This window comes from Seriola dumerili, unplaced genomic scaffold (genome assembly GCF_002260705.1).
Source record: "Seriola dumerili isolate Sdu_G_001 unplaced genomic scaffold, Sdu_1.0 BDQW01000219.1, whole genome shotgun sequence".
In the NCBI taxonomy this organism is placed as follows: Eukaryota; Metazoa; Chordata; class Actinopteri; order Carangiformes; family Carangidae; genus Seriola; species Seriola dumerili.
The window spans coordinates 5,304,431-5,320,445 of record NW_019174474.1 but is presented as its reverse complement, the minus strand read 5'-3'; the positions used below and the strand labels follow the sequence as shown (position 1 = coordinate 5,320,445).

The 16,015-nt window shown below is 40.7% G+C and overlaps 1 protein-coding gene across 1 annotated transcript in view; it reads left to right on the top strand.

Annotated features, from left to right (window-relative positions):
- The first annotated feature begins 1,211 nt into the window (after positions 1-1,211).
- trim44 (tripartite motif containing 44) overlaps positions 1,212-16,015 on the top strand; it is a 46,341-nt gene continuing 31,537 nt past the window's right edge. The window contains exons 1-4 of the mRNA XM_022754527.1: positions 1,212-1,541; positions 2,365-3,026; positions 4,442-4,519; positions 13,053-13,349. Of these exons, the coding sequence (XP_022610248.1) occupies positions 2,382-3,026; positions 4,442-4,519; positions 13,053-13,349 (1,020 nt within the window). The 5' untranslated portion in view covers positions 1,212-1,541; positions 2,365-2,381. The remainder of the gene's footprint in view (positions 1,542-2,364; positions 3,027-4,441; positions 4,520-13,052; positions 13,350-16,015) is intronic.

The following is a 16,015-nucleotide window of genomic DNA, read 5'->3' as shown; positions in this document are numbered from 1 at the left end:
TGATGATTACATCTGAATCACAGAAATAAGTTACTGTTTTTAAACAGAAGAGAAATTTGGATGTCTGGACATTTTGTACTTTTGGGAGAAGTTTCAAATCACTCTTATCAAATTTCAGCCTCAGAAGCAAATTGTTAGTCACATCTGGTCTCTGACCACTAGCCATGCTTCTTATATAATGTTCTACTGGAACCATCTTTCTTACAAATCTATTTTTATGTTTTTTTCATTGGTTCAGACCAACTTTGTTCAATCTATAATAGCAGATTTACTGTAATAATTTATAAAATAAAACAACAACAAAAAGTAAACTGGCCAACAACAAGACAAGAGGCAGGCCAGCAAATACATCGACTCCCAACGGCTGTTATACAATAACCTGAAATTGTTTTGTAGCTTATTTTTTTTATCATTTTCATCATCAAATATTTGTAGTTATTACTTTCCTTTTTTGCAGTTTTGTGATCTGTTATTATTGCTATATTTTAAATTGATTCAATAAACAAAGAGTGGAGGGAAAAACAACCAGAATGGCCTTTGTTTGTGTCAAAGAAAGGTGGATAAACTTGTCAAAATAAAACCAAAAGAGAACGCCAGAAAGACAGGGAGCTTAAAATTTATACACAGAATGAAATATTGTTGACAGGATGTCAGCAAGTAATAAAAAATGTCTACAGTGTTTTCAAACGACCATGACCTCGTTAATTTTATTGAAGTGGCTCAGTTTTGAGTTAGCTATGACTCCAATGTGGCTACTCATCAATGCGCAGGTGGAAATTATAGTTCAGGTAAAGATGTTATCTATCCCCAATTAGTTTCTGGTGAGTTTTATATATATCTCTCTCTCTCTCTCCATAGCAGAGAAGATTAAAGCACTTTCACAGTGATAACTCAAAGGAAACTGCTCATGAACAGGTTTAGTAAGGGCATTATTCGTTTTGAATTGTATCCTTTAAAATACGTCGTTAAGCTAACGTTAGCTAATCTGCGATAACGTTAGCTAAAATCCGCACCTATTGTTACCGTGAATGGTTAAATCTATGACATATTTTGCACAGGTTTGGTTTGTTAAACAAATATCGCGTTACAATTATATATCACTTAAACTCAAAATGAGTAACGCTAGCTCATGACATGCTTATTTTTATTAACTTTGCAAGTGTGAGAATGTTTATGCTTCTACCTGTCTCCGGGTTGGAGTTTCACTGTCTCTGTTGTGCTTGTTACACGAGTTTTCTCTCTCCAACCTCTGTGTGTCTCTGCCGATCTCACACACACAAGAGACGACAAGCAGGAAGTAGAAAAAAAAGCAGACAGCAGCTGATGAAAATAAGGAAGTAAACGCTGTCGGATTGGAGCTGAAGCCTCTCTTCTGCTTTAAAGTCAAAGTTGATCAGTCGACAGCCCAATAATAGAATTCAAGGCACAGCGGCTTTGCTAAGGAAGCTAGCCGTCAAGCTAATACCTCCACTGACTCTGCATTACCTCAAAACAAGCCCCAGACAGAAAGAAAGCAGAGGGGGAGAGGAAGACACAGACGAGTAAGTACACACTACACACTGCATTGAGTTGCAAACTGTTAAGCCCCATAGGATGAGGGAGAAAATGCCTGTGTCTTTGTGAAGGTGTGAGGCAGAGTCGGAGAAATAGCACAGAGGGTGGTGATAGAGGGAAAAGGGGGGGTTTCTCTGCATTACAGCACTTTTTCAAGCGGTTGTTTATGTCAGCAGCGGGAAAAGTACACAAACAGAGCTCAGGAGAGGAAGGCTCCGGGGAGAAAGAGAAAGTGAGGAGAAAAAAGAGATTTCTTTATGTATGTGTGTGTCTGTATGTGTGTGTGCACCATGGTCTCTTTTCATGCCTTCAGCCTCACTCCTGCAGAGTGGACTGAATAGAGGAGGGTGAGAGGGGAAAAGACAAAGACAGAACAAAACATGAAAAGGTCAGGGCCTGACGACATACAGAGAGAGGTGAGAGGAGGAGAGCGTGTGTGTTTGGTCATGCTGAGGGTACAGGCACACTCAGCGTTTTCTGTTTGTGAGTCAGTAAACACAGCGAGTGTGTTTGCACACAAAGACAGTTCAGTGACTGCAGATGGGGTCTTCCTGTTTATTGCCCTTGCAGGATGATGCTTTTTTTTGTGTTTCGCTTGTGTGATAATGTTCCACTGGATGTTGTTTCCTGTGGACTTTGGCTCCCTCCATACATCATCTGTTGTGGGAATATTATATCAGATGGGATTAGTCCTGAGGATCTTGGACTTTCCCCTGTGCAAATATGAGAGCTGTTCGCCGAAGGTCACAGCTATTAATATATTGTCCCCTACTCTGTGTGTCTCCTATAACTTACTTCTCTGATCCCAAGAATTATTATCAGCCACCATGGACCACAAAGGGGAATCACAGGAAGGAGCCATAGGGGTGAAACAGGAGGAGCTGCCACAGATGGACGGGTCATGTGATGCGTGCGAGCCTGATGAGGCCCAACCAGCCACACAAGTGTGCCATGCCTGCAGCTTTGCCTTCTGCCCTGTCCACGCTGAAAGACACGCCAGCAGGACACATCATCCACTAATGCCTTATAACCATGAGGGAACACAGGCTAATGGACCTGGCACCAACAGAGACTCTAGAGTTGGAAGTGAAGCTGAGGATGAGGCTGATGCGGAGAGGGCAGCTGGAATGGGCGCAAATCAGGAGATGGCACCGCTTGGAGTGGCAGTGGCTAATGGGGATGAGAATGGTGATGCTAAGGAAAGAGAGGGAGCCCAGAATGGTCTGCAGCTGGCAGCTGAGCTGGGTAACGGAGCTGGGGGTGCAGAGGCAGGGCAGGAGGCCATGGCTGCTGGAGAGGCTGGGAAGAGGGACACTGTAACAGTAGAGAGACTGCGCTGCAAGGAGCATGAGCAGGAAGGCTCCCTCTACTGTAAACCAGATGAGAAGATAATCTGCGTGGTGTGTGCTGTGCAGGGTGAGCACAAGGATCATGAGATCATTACTCTGCATGAGGCCTATGTGTGGCAGAAGGTGAGTCACACCCTCAGAACATGACAGGTTTATGTATGGTAGACTAATGCTCTGTGATTTATTGTATGCCCTCTCTCATAGTTAATCACTTTGGCATGGTCCACAACAACATCTACAGCTCTGAAATGTATAACATAATGCATTCAGAGCGTCATCTATCTGGTTTGCATTTCTAATTCAGTATTAAGTAGTATGCTAATAGCTGTAGGTCCTGTACTCTTAAGGCAACTCACCAAGGCTCTGTAAGAGATTTTAAACATAATAATGTCTCATGATCACCCACATGCCATCATTAATAAATCGCTTCAATTATATAGCCACATAAATAATTTCGATGAAAACTGTGAAATGGAAATTAAACATTATGAATATCCCCTCAATGTCCGCTTGGCTCAGCACCAATTATGGCTTCACTCTTCCTCCATTTCCTAGATGGCTTTTTGCTGCAGGTGTATGTAATAGGTCCAGTGAGTCACCAGTCGTTCAGTGCAGCATTGCAGTTGGTCCAGTAAGCTGGGTTAATGTTGTGCTGGATTTTGAGAATCAACACTGAGGGCTCAGTTCTGCAGAGCATAGCATTTGTGATGATTATATTACCATTTAGAGTCAGATGCTATCAGCTCACTGAACACATTCGGACTGTGTTACTGCACAGAGGGCCAATTAACAGGTCTGTAATAGTATCAGAAACCAGGACTTAGTTTTGGATTAATGTTTTGAACAGTCAAGGGGGTTTTGTTTGTTAACACTAAAATAAAGTCAATCAGAAAATCTCAGGAAGAGCCTCATTTGGAAATCCTCAAGCAAAGCCGGCGCATTTAGCCACAGTAGTAACAACCCTCATTGTTTTCTGACTGTACGTGTGTGTTTCTGAACAACAAAAGTAGAGCAGCATATTTCACTGGTTTACGCTTGCATCACGGCCACATATGGATTGACGAGAGACAAAAGGGGTCACACACCCACACACACGGACACACTCAGCCCAAGGCCACATTATTTACTCTAAACCTACTTTAGCTTTTATCCTGTTTCCTGTGCCAGTGTATCCATGTGAAAGAAATCCTTTATCCCTGTGAGTAATGATATGATTTCCTGTCAAGGTACATTGCATTAAGCATGTAACATGTCAAACTTTATATGTAAAATTGTAGCCTGTGACATGTCAAGAATGTACCATACCTTTTCTTGTGTCTTCTAATAGCATGATCCCAAAAATATTTTTGCCAAGCGTGAGTAAAGCATAAGTTAACTTGGTGCTCTTCTGAATGATCAGCAGCTAATAACTAGCTACCTCTGAGTGTTTCTACTTTTGTATGACTCACACAGAAAGAATCTCACTTTACGTGCTGTGCTTTACGCCCTTATGTATTGGAACACTCTGTTTATTGTTTGTTTGTCTGCTCCACCTGTAGAGCAGGCAGGGCTACGACCTGCTGGGCTGTACACAACAGATGGCTGAGAAGATCAAGACCAAGTGGACCAACCCTGAGGTGAGAGCAAACTCCTGCATTTAGAACCGAGAGTTAAATCCCTACATGAGCTATATAGTAACTCCCAAAAGAGTTCCACTCAGCTTTTCTTATTTAGTAATGAGCTCCCACTAACTCTTATCAAATGAAATGAGATCTTCTCTGCAGCAGTAAAAGGTAGACTTGACCTCCTTGCAAGGAATGACAGCGTACCGTGTACATATTGCATTGCTTTTCATTTTATGATTGTGCCATGTGGTTTGATTAAATTTGCTGATGATTTTTTTTTGAAAGATCCAACACAGTGCTGCCTCCAGAAGTTAACTGTTCACTTTGCATTTGAGAAGCTGAACAAGTGTGGCAAACAAACAGTGTAGTTGTATTAGCTGCAAATAGCACATTTCACTGTAGACTTGGCCCATTGTGATTGTTTTTTTCCAAGCTCATAAAAGTTTTCCAAAATATACAAACAGGTGATAACAGTAGGCACACTACACTTGTATAAAATAATCTGCAGTAGCTTCATCCACCATTTGTTTTATCTTACTTTAATGACCCATCTTATTAGCTTTTGGAGGTTCCTGGTAAGGCTTTAAAAACAAACCTTGATTGAACCTAGTTTCAAACCGTGGGGAGCCATAGCAGAGGGAAAAAAAATAACAATTACTCATTTCTAATTCAGTGGGTACAGCAGTAAGCACTGCAGCGGTATAGACACTGCAGCGGTGGAGACACAGCATTCTAGAATGAGATAAAGAGGGATTAGAAAGAGATTATGTCATAAAGGCACTGGGTAGTAAACACGAGAGCCAATTATTTCAATCCATATATTTTTCATGCCACCCCATTCACAGATCACAGATCTTGCCTATTGGGTTTCTGCAAACATAATTCTGTTTGAAGCGTAGGAGTGATGGCATCATTGTGTGATTACTGAGTCATGTCATTTTCAGGCTTCAGTTGATGTCACTTTCTTGACTCAGCACTTCTGTGCTAAGGCAGAGGTTCTGTTTTGAAAGTGACTGTGTCTTATGCATTGTCATGTATTAAATAGAGAGAAATGCTGAATACTGAATACCCTCTAGCTGTTTTTTAAACCCTTGTTGAATTTAAGTAAGTTGAAAAAGAAATCCTTGTATTCAGTCTAGGTGGATATGGTGTATCATACATTGCATTAAATTGTAAAGGGTTTCTAATATTTTCTACTCCATCACATAAATAAATTAGATGGACAGAACATTAAAAACACCTTTCAATATTATGCAGCCTCAATTACACTCTCAATTGCCACGGTGTTAAATCAATACTAACATTCACAAAGTTAGTATTTATTACAGGACTGTTGTTTTTGACTGCATTATAGTGTATAAATATTCCACTTTTGTCTGTTCTCTTCTGAAATCCACCCACACCCACTCCTCTACACTCATGCCAGTGAGGTCGACCTCAGTTAAATACTGATGGCAGTTGTGCAGGAGCATCTGATGGTAGTTAATGAGGGATTGGGAAGTGACATCGATTTCTTTGTGCCAGTCAGATTGTCTCAGTCAGTCGTATGAAATGAAGATGTGAAACAAGCGTCATAGGCTGAAGTAATAATCTCAACCTTATTTCAACCTTTTCGTCTAACCTTCACTAGGTTGCCGTCTGAAAAAGAAGGGTGCCTAGTCCATTTCACACACAGTCACCACAGTCATCAGCCAAAACAAAAGCAACTCAAACTAAATTTTCAGGACAAGTCAAGCTTGAAAACGGTGCCTGTATTTCCATTACAGATGCCATAGTGGGGACATGTTCACTGAAAACACTGAAAATAAAACCTGACCGCAGACATGCATTGTGTTGTAAGAGATGTAACAGTGAGCAGTGGTATCGGGACTGTACAGCAAGGTCTCAGCTATTTACAGTTGACATTGGCTGCACCTACTCTCTCAACCACCCCTGCAGCTCCTCTTCTGCCTTATGTGCTGTTTCTATAACCATGTTTGAACCCGTAGTAGAGCAGTGGCACACAGGAGCATTCCTCTGTACCTGCACCGGTGTGACCCAAGCACACTGGCATAAAGCGGAAGGTTAATTTGAATGACTATAATGTCTATTATCATACCGAAATACCCCAAAGACTTCCTGGACATTTAGTCTTGTGCTACTCCACTGTAGAGGTGCAGTGTGTTTGGTGAAAACCACTTACCTGCTCACTCACAGGGCACTGTGTTAGAAACCATTATGTGGATTTGTCGGCGTGTCCTCTCTGCACTCTCAAATGTCAGCGTCTCTTATTATGCATGACAGGCAACCATCAGAGTGACTGCTCCTGGTGAGGAAAGTTGTGTGTGTGTGTGTGTGTGTGTGTGTGAGAGCGAGAGGTAGAGAGAGGCAAGGAGAGAAAGAGATAGACATTTGGAGTTGGATGAGGTTAAATTGCATGGTACTGACATCCTAAAGGACTTCAGAGAGGCAGAGGTGTGAGCGGCTGTCTGTGAGGAGGTGAGGGTTGGATGAAAAGATTTAACCCTTAGCTGCTGTTTGCTTATTATATCCAGCCTGTTTAATTATATACTTCGCCGCAGGTGTGGGGATTTTAATCTCTCAAAGCTCATATCTCAATTCTCCACAGGAGAATGGAATATAATGCAAAAAGCAGCAATGAAGCTGCATACATATTAATGGATAACCGGAGGCGTAACGTAACATGAGGGGCCTAGATAGCTGTCTGTCAGCCAGGCAGCTGGTGTTACTTATCGTCAGGGACCTGGAAAGGATATATGAAGCATGTTGTAGCTTCAGACCAGGACAGCAGGTAGTCAGCATATTTACCTCGCTCTCATGTTTTATTTACTCACTTTCCGCCACACAGGGTGTCGTCTAGGGCACACCCTGCCTGTGGAGCTGCTCTCTGCAGCTACAGAGAGAGGGAGTCCGATATCTGGAAGCAGAACAGCAACACCGGGCCAGTCACAACTGTGTACATGTGTGCAGTGGCTACATCCATTTTCCCTGCCTCATAAAATCTACAAGAGCAGCAGACACATTAAAGCTGTCTTAGGGAGCCGAGGCTGAGGAACAAACGGGAGAGGCATGAAAAGACTTGGCCGCTGCTGTTAGGTTTATTCATCCTGTTTTTTTCTTGTCCTCCTCCTACCTTTATCCCTTTCTCCCTCTCTCCTTCCTTCCATTCTTTTTATACCCCCACTCCCATTGCTCTTTAAGGCTGTCATTCCCTTTGTATCTCCGCTCGCAGCATTTTAATTGAATTACTCGGTATCATTCCCCAGAAAGTTGCTTGGCTGACATTGCTTCACTCAAAACCAATAAAAAGGTGCTGGATATTGAAACTCTGCTATTATAAAACTAAAGGCCTTCTGTCTCATTTTTCTTCTTTTTTTTTTTTTTTTACCTTATCTTATGTCCCCTTTTTATATTACTTTATATGACCTGGTGTTTTTCAAATTAACTTTCTATGTATTACTGTTTTGTGTTAGAGGCCAAATTGGAGAATCTAATTTCTGGGGGAGATAAAAGAGAGCACGAGAGAGAAAGAGTAGTGTTCACTTGGAACTGGGCCACTAATGCCAAGGGCAAGGACAACTCCAAGTTCAGATCCATTTACTCCTAATGTTCTTTTAATTGTTTTTAGGCCTTTAAAAAATAAAAAAAGGATAACACAAATTAGACAAGAGGCAAGTGGCAGAGCTGACTCTGATTTGGTAGTGAGAATGTTCAAAGAAAGTCAAGCTTTTGAACTCTTCAGAGGCATAAAACAATTTTTCCTGTATCTCCTTATTTAAAAATATCTATGCGTTTTTTATTGTTTTGTTGAAGCTACAGGATGGTCGAAGTGAGAGAAATGGTTAAATTTAAGTTAAATGAACCATTGTATCAAATGGGGCATCATATTCTCTTTTAATTTCAAATAACGTGGTATTTTATGAAAATTTTGAGAGTTAACTAGAAAGTAAAATGCTTTTGTCTACAAAAAGCGTTTGTGATGATGGGCCCACGTGTCTGTGTCAGTGAAAAGGTTAAGATTAAAAGCTGAGGCTACTTTGATATTTATTGTCAGCTCATTTTAGCTTACTTTTGTTTCACATTTTAGTGTGAAGATCTCACCAAAGTAATACAGAGATCTGTATTCATTCCCAAGGGCTTTGGTTCTTTGCTTCTGCAGCTTTTTCAGCTGGACCGCAATAAAGTACTTTCATTTCATGTACCATTATTACTAAAGGAGGCAGAGGAATAAGTAAACATAAGACACACTGAGAGAGAGCAGGAGAGTGGGAGGGAGGCGAAGAAGCCACTGGTAACTGCTAAGCTACAAAAAAAAAACAGCAGATCGAAATAGCATGTAAACAACAAAAACACCAGCAACATGAACTGATATAATATGCTGAAAGCAGCGTGTCAGTACAGCAGTAAAAGGCCTGCTAAGAAATGAAGGGTTTCTGTCCACTTACACTCAACAGTTACAGGAAGTGTGGAATTTGTATTAACCAGTATTAACATGTAATGCAGTAACTTTAACACGGCAAACAGGTGCAAATGCAAACGAGACTTTGTACTAAAAAAGCAATCTGACCAATTATACATATCAAACAGAGGCCTCTAATGCCTCTGTTTGATATGTATATCAAATCTGTTATCTTTTGTTGTTGATCTAAATAAAGGCCCTGATCACTTTTTCAGGAAATATGATGATGTTGAAACTATTGTGGATCCCAGACGGAGGCTGTGTGACAGACAAAATAAGAAAGATATTCTGTCACTTCTAACTTTCTCTCTGAGTGATCATTTTGCAGGTAAATATAAACAAAATCAGAGCACAGTCTGTCTTCAATTTATGTGTTGATTTTTGTCAGGCGACAGTGTGGTTATAAAATCCAGATTTTAGCAGCAGCAGAGCAGCAGCTTGGAAATGGTTTGGAAGTTAATATGTAGTTTTAATTGGCCACGTTTCATTCACTGTTTCAAACTTGTTACATTCTGATAACAGTATCAGAGAAACACAGAACTCCCAAAACAGTACAGCTTTATTGGGAATTCGGTTGTATTAAAATACTGTAAGTGTGAGCACAGAGAGAAGGAGAGAAGCAAACGGGGCTGAAACAGGCTGACACTAAGCAGAATGCACATGCATAATGCAAATAGGATGTGTTGATGTAATTTGTTTACAGCGGTTCCACAACAGTTTTCAACTACGTCCTCGGTTTCACACATTGACCAGACACAGCCATGTACTAGATTTTGACCTAGTCTTGTTTCATCAGCACTCATGAGTAGCACAACCTTTTCTTGTAGCTAGTTAGAGAGTACACAAGTGTGTGAAGGTAATTCAATTTGAGTGTCTTGCTATCTTGCAATCGTGGCATGATAGAGGAATGTATTGAAGTTTTTCTATTTTCAGTAAGCCACAGATTCAGCTTTCTGAGGAAACATTTTCAGTCACATGGAGTGTTTTTTTCCTCTGAATTTTTAGCTTTCAGCCCACCTCTCATATCTCCAATATAATGTAGCATAAAGACATGAAACAAAGGTTTATGTTGCCATGTTTTCATTAAAATAACCATATTGGTTTGGCATATCCCTTAATGTGTCAGATAAGAGGTTCTATAGTAATAATACAAAGTATGTCAGGAACATGACTGAAAAATAATTAGGCTTTTTTAATCTGCTTTCCTAACGTCCTCCCTTTGCTTGAAAAAGAAATGAGCTTTCTTAATCTGCTGGCCTGATGTCCTACCTCTGCGTGCGCTCTCTCTCTCATCCCTCGTCCTTACTCCAACTCTGCCCTTGTAAGCAGTGTGCCGTTGTCTCTCCCGAGGCCTCATTTCGTGGCCTCAGCTTGCAGCAATGCAAATGAAGATTAGCACGCATGAATGCGCCTTCCTTGCTAGCAGGACAAATTCTCAGAGAAACTCTGTCACTGAGTGAAAGGTCCAAGGGCAGAGGGCTCCTGCTCAACAAACACAAAGAGCACTGATCCAGGATCACGGCTCCCATCTGCCACTGAGGCCACAGGGACTGGATGAGAGGGCAGGGGGTCCTGGAGATTGGGAGTTGTGATGATGGAATGTGTCAGATTAATGACAGATAAGATACTAAAGATGATAAGTTTTATGTCATGCTTCTGGCTGCCCTATTCATGTCATAGCTTTGCTTTCGGGTAGCATTGTTCCCTGTGATTTATGCAAACATTCCATTCCCTTAAACTTTGTTGTTACCACAAATAGATATTCATTAGTTGTCACCAATGTTGTACCACATATTTTGCATTGGACTGTTTAGCCTTTACTGAACAGATAAAAATATTCACATTGTTTATTGTGCAGAAATAATGTTTGTATATATGTGACTTTTGCTAACCTTAGCAAACTTTCTCATGTAACTGTAGGCTACTGGTCATAAATTGAACTTTTTATTTGCAAAAGGAGATTGCATCTTTTCTTAGTTCAAATGTTACATGGTCTCACTTTAAGTTATTGATAGACTAGTCATTTAAAATAAATATTGTGGTTAAAATTTAACTTTTCCTATTCCTGATGATAGCTGAATGCTAAAGCTATGTCTGACATGGAATTAACTAATGAAGTGGTTACTGATACTGTAAGCTGTCATTGATTTCATAGATATTGAAAATACAGATAGCTATAGTCCATTTGGCTAACTGATAATAATTGTCAAAGGTCTAGCAGATGTCAAAGGTTTTAGAAATGAATATTGGAAAGGATTATTTATATCTGTAGGAGAGTTGGAGTTGAATATTGAAATTGTTGACATTTCATGGCATCCAGGACACCTCAGTCAGAGTCAGCTTAGAGCGAGACATTAGAGACATCAAAACTGGGAAGTAAACTTGTTGTGATTCATGTAGTTTTTCTCTGAAAACGACAGAAGCTGAATTGAAATTACCTTGTTTTTCTTTTTGTTGTAGTGATTGTGAAGTCAATTTATAAATGTCATATCTAAGCCCTGACTTTTAATTTACCAAACAGCAGTTGCAATTGCTGGAAAGAGCAAAAACCACATCTCTTGCGTCTTTGTCACCTTTTTCACCCCTGATGAATTTGTACCCCTGTCAAAACATGAGCAACAGCTTCAGCATTAAATTCTAGTCCCAGCACAAAATGAAGTAGTAAATGCCTTGTCATATCTTAATGTGTTTTTTAAGTGCTCACTGCTCACGTTTAAAATGATGAGTCTTCTAGAAGATTTAATCAGCCTGTAGTGTAATTTAGTATGGATTTATTATATCTAAAGCACTTCCGTCTATTGCTCTGTATATTAAAGTATAAGAATTTCATTCCAGAGGCCTAGATAGATAGATTTGAAAAGTGTCCTCGGTTTTCCTTCACAGATAGATTTAAATTGTGTATCTGAACAAGAAATGGAACCTGTTGCTAATCGAACCCTGTTGTTGTTGTTCCTCCTCTATCATACATGTATTCAGGGCATTGATTTTGGTGAGGCAAAAAGAGAAAATGACTCTTTGCTTTCCAGTTGGATGTTCACTAACTCTCTCTGTCTGATTCAGAATGAACAATGCGCATGTTTTTCTCTGCTCATACAAAGAAAGTAAATTAAAAATGTTACTTCTCGCGCTTGGTTTAATGGGCAATTTGGAGAATCTGATTGCTTGTGCAGAAATGGCAAATACACGATAAAACTTTGGGCCCCTAGGGGCCTCAGTTCTGCCAACCTCAGTGAAGACTGATGATTCCTTGCTTCAGTAGAGAGAGGGAGGCTGAGGGGAAACAAGATAAAATAGATGGAAAGGAAGAAAGTGAAATTCTGCCCAAGGGAGGAGGAGAGAGCGAGCAGCTGATGTTCGTAGATTGAAGTGATTATAACATATTCAGGAGCAGAGATCATGACATGGGACTTTGGGGTGTTTTACCTCACGACAGAGTCTGCGCTGGAGGTGGAGCCATCTCAGTGGGAAGGATTGTAGGGAGGCGTCTGTTTATTGAGGTGTTTTAACGTAATGAGTCATAGCTAAAGAGAGCCTCATCGGGGAACAGGGAGAGGAATTAAAAGGGTATCTCAGTGAGCAGTTCACTTGCCTTGAAAGCCAAACAGATGGCTTGCTGTGGTAGAAGGAGCCTCTGAGGTCTCTATCTACAGATGGGATGCATGGAGTTTGCATTTAGGGGATCTGCTTCAAGCTATCAATTAGCTATTGCATGACAGAGGCCAGTGGGTTTCTTGAAATAATATTCCCATGTCAAAGTAAAAGATAGAATTTTCTGTTTGTCCTCTATACCGCGGTGATTCCATATGTGTATCTATATTTCATTGCTGGATGTTCAGTTCATACCCTTACAACTTTAATGCTCAATGCAACTTTAAATCTCACCTCTATTTTAGCTTTAGATGTTTTTGAGTTTGATGTCTATTTATGTTCCTCTGTTTTATTAGTAAATCTCAATAATTCCAACCTAGTTTAAAATTCATCCAGATTAATTTTAAATGGCAGTCCAGTATCTCCTTTCTTTTCTCTACATAAATTCACCTTTTAATTCCTTTACTCTCCCCTTTCTGTCTCCTCTACGTATCGCAGATGTCCACAGAGGAGCTAGAGGCCTATGTGAACAGCCAGTTCGACGAGCTCCGCAAACTGGTGCGTCTGGAGGAGAAGAGGACCCTTCACCTGGTAGACCTCAAAGAGGCGTTCTTGACGGCGTCTGCTGCAGAGAAGATCGCAGAGATCACTGTCCAAACAGAGCGGCTGCAGGAGGAGATGGCTAACATCACACACCAGCTATGCCTGCTGGAACAAGCCGAGGCACAGGCAATAGGTCCTGCGGCGGTAGCAGAGGTCCTCGTAGCAGGGCCTGCACCAGCCCACAGAATGATGGTGAGAAGAGCCTTCCTTCTATCCTTTCTTCATTCCTTATTCTGCTTCTTAAACAGCCTATATACAATCAGCATTTGGAGTCTCACTCACTGCACAGTGAAGTGCAGGTATAAAGGTTAGCAAGTTGATGTCACAGAAGCCCAGTGTGACTGACATTTAGCATGCCATAATTTATCTAGTGTGATACTTAGAACCACCATTCCTTCTTCATATTCTTATGCTTTTTTGCTTTACATAACATACAGTCTAATTCAGTAAACTTCACAATCTGATGCAGTTGAAGGTGTTGGCCTTGCTCAAATATGGCCCTCTGAATCTGTGGTAATTTCTATGTGGAAGAAATTAATGGGATTCCTGCCCTGGTTACAATGTATGTTTAAGGTAGGCTATCAAAAATCTACCTATGTCAATTTGTCTGACAAATTCTACTCGATCCACTTGAGTAGTTAGTTCAAACTTAGGTTGTTGTGAACCAGAATTGAAAGCGGTTGCCAAAATGTATGAAAAACCAATGCATTTGATCCAGAGGCCCATTTCTGAGCAAAGCTGACACCCTGAACGACAGTGTCATGTTGCGTCACGAGGTCTGCTGAGTACTGTGAACACAAGCAAGCAAGCAAGCAGGGTCAATAATTAATTAATCCAAACTTTGAACACAGTAGATCGGTGCCAACGTTGTTACTAAGGGCAGCCGTTTAAAAACATGCGCTATTGCTCTTGTCAATAAACAATTAGAAACAATTGTCCGGCCAGACACAAAGCCGTTGTGTTGCTGATCCTGTGTTGCCGACTATATGGTGCATGGTGTAAATAGTTATTATTGATAATTTACTGCATTGGATAGGCAGCAGTGGCATCTCAATTTGTCTTCATGTGGCTGTGACGTGGCCTAGAGAGAAGATATTGCTTGAAAGGGCTTGGTGCCATGGAGGCTTGATCCCCGGCCTTCCACTTAAACAATTATCTTCCTAATGACTGTGGCACCTGCTGCACAGTCATTATAGCAAAATAAATATGGTAAACAGGTGCCACCATAGCTAGCTTTGTTCTAGTTAAAGGGGGAGAGACTGCCTGTATTTATCCAGGCATGCATTATTTTTATGTATAGAAATGCAGTTTTCCATTCATACAGTCACCTGTGTCAGTGTGTTACAGGTAGTTAGCTCCAAATAAATCCTGAGCTGTTGTGCTGATGAAGCAACTATGTTTCTCCTCTGGCCACAGTATTTTCCAGGTATGAACACAGCAGCTGGGTGCTCTGTTCCTTTTCTTATTATAAACCAGCCCGTCAGTCACAGTTAGGTTCTCATGCCAAAGTACTGTTCACCCCGGAACATGTGTGCGGCCACAGTTTATACATTTATACATTTGCATGTACAAACACGAAGTGCAGAAGTGCGGGCCGTCTCGGTGCACTTACATTATTTCAGATTCTGCAGCATTTCTCTCCCTCATTTCTCATTTGAACACTGAAGAGGAGGCTTTTTTTAGCCCCCAGATTAAAACATCCCACTGGTGTATTTGCCACTTGCCATTCTTTAGTCACCACAGTCAAGAAAGGAGGCTTGAGTGTTCTTGAGTGCGATGCTGTGCGGTGCAAGGAAGGCTGCAGTAATGGTGGTAGCAGATTGCTTTTCTAGCTGAGAAATGAATCCATGGCGAGCCAGGTTCATTAAGGCCCTAATTGAATGCCAGTGGTTACCCCATTTGTTGTCATGTGTTAGTTATTGCTGGATTACGTAATATACTATATTACTATATTAAGTAATATAGTAATGGGTTGTGCTGTTTGGAGATGTATGTTCACAGGAGAAGTGTGTGTCGGTGTAGAGAGGGTGCTTATGCAGCAATACACTTATTCAGCAAGTGTGTCTTACTGTGATTATGTGGATACACACAGTTCAGAGGGAGTTGGGCAGAAGTTTATGTGTAGTCTGAGAATGTGTGAAATCGGGAGATCTGAAGTGAATAAATACAGGGGTTACCGATACAGTTATTAAGAGGACAAGCTGCATCAAGTGCACCTTAACTCGCCAACACCTGCTGTCATTATTGTTGAACAGCATTGTAGATGAATAGAATAACTGACCCAGACATTAGTTCTCCAACTTGTTCACTCACTTTGTCACTGTCTGCCTCATAGTGGCTGTGCCTACAAATGGCACATTGAGCTACAGTCCTTCACTTGCCTCTTTTACTGCACTTTTGCTGAACTGATGTCTATGATACTCGGTCTGAAACAATCCTTTTTTGATTAATCTGTCAATAATTGTTTTGATCAATTAGTTACAGTAAATGTTTAACATAACAAAATCAACAAATCTCAAACTGAAATGAGATGATATTTGTCTTGCCAACAGTAAAAGAATTATTTAAATTCAATGTACAACGTATGAAGTTGTTAAGCACTACTCATATTTGAAAAGATTTAATTTTTGTGTTGATCTATTAATCAGTTCATCTGTTGTTTCAGCACCACAAGCCGCTTCCAGCAAAGGCTGCAGTGGTGGAAGGTCCACAGACATTCTCTGTACTGTAGTGAACTAGTGTGAGAGATTTGTAATCCATGAACGAAGCCATGATAGAAGACACTAGAAACAAAACCAATACCTTCAGCTTTGTTCAAATGGAAATACATATTTGAATGTGTTGACCCTGTTTGCTGT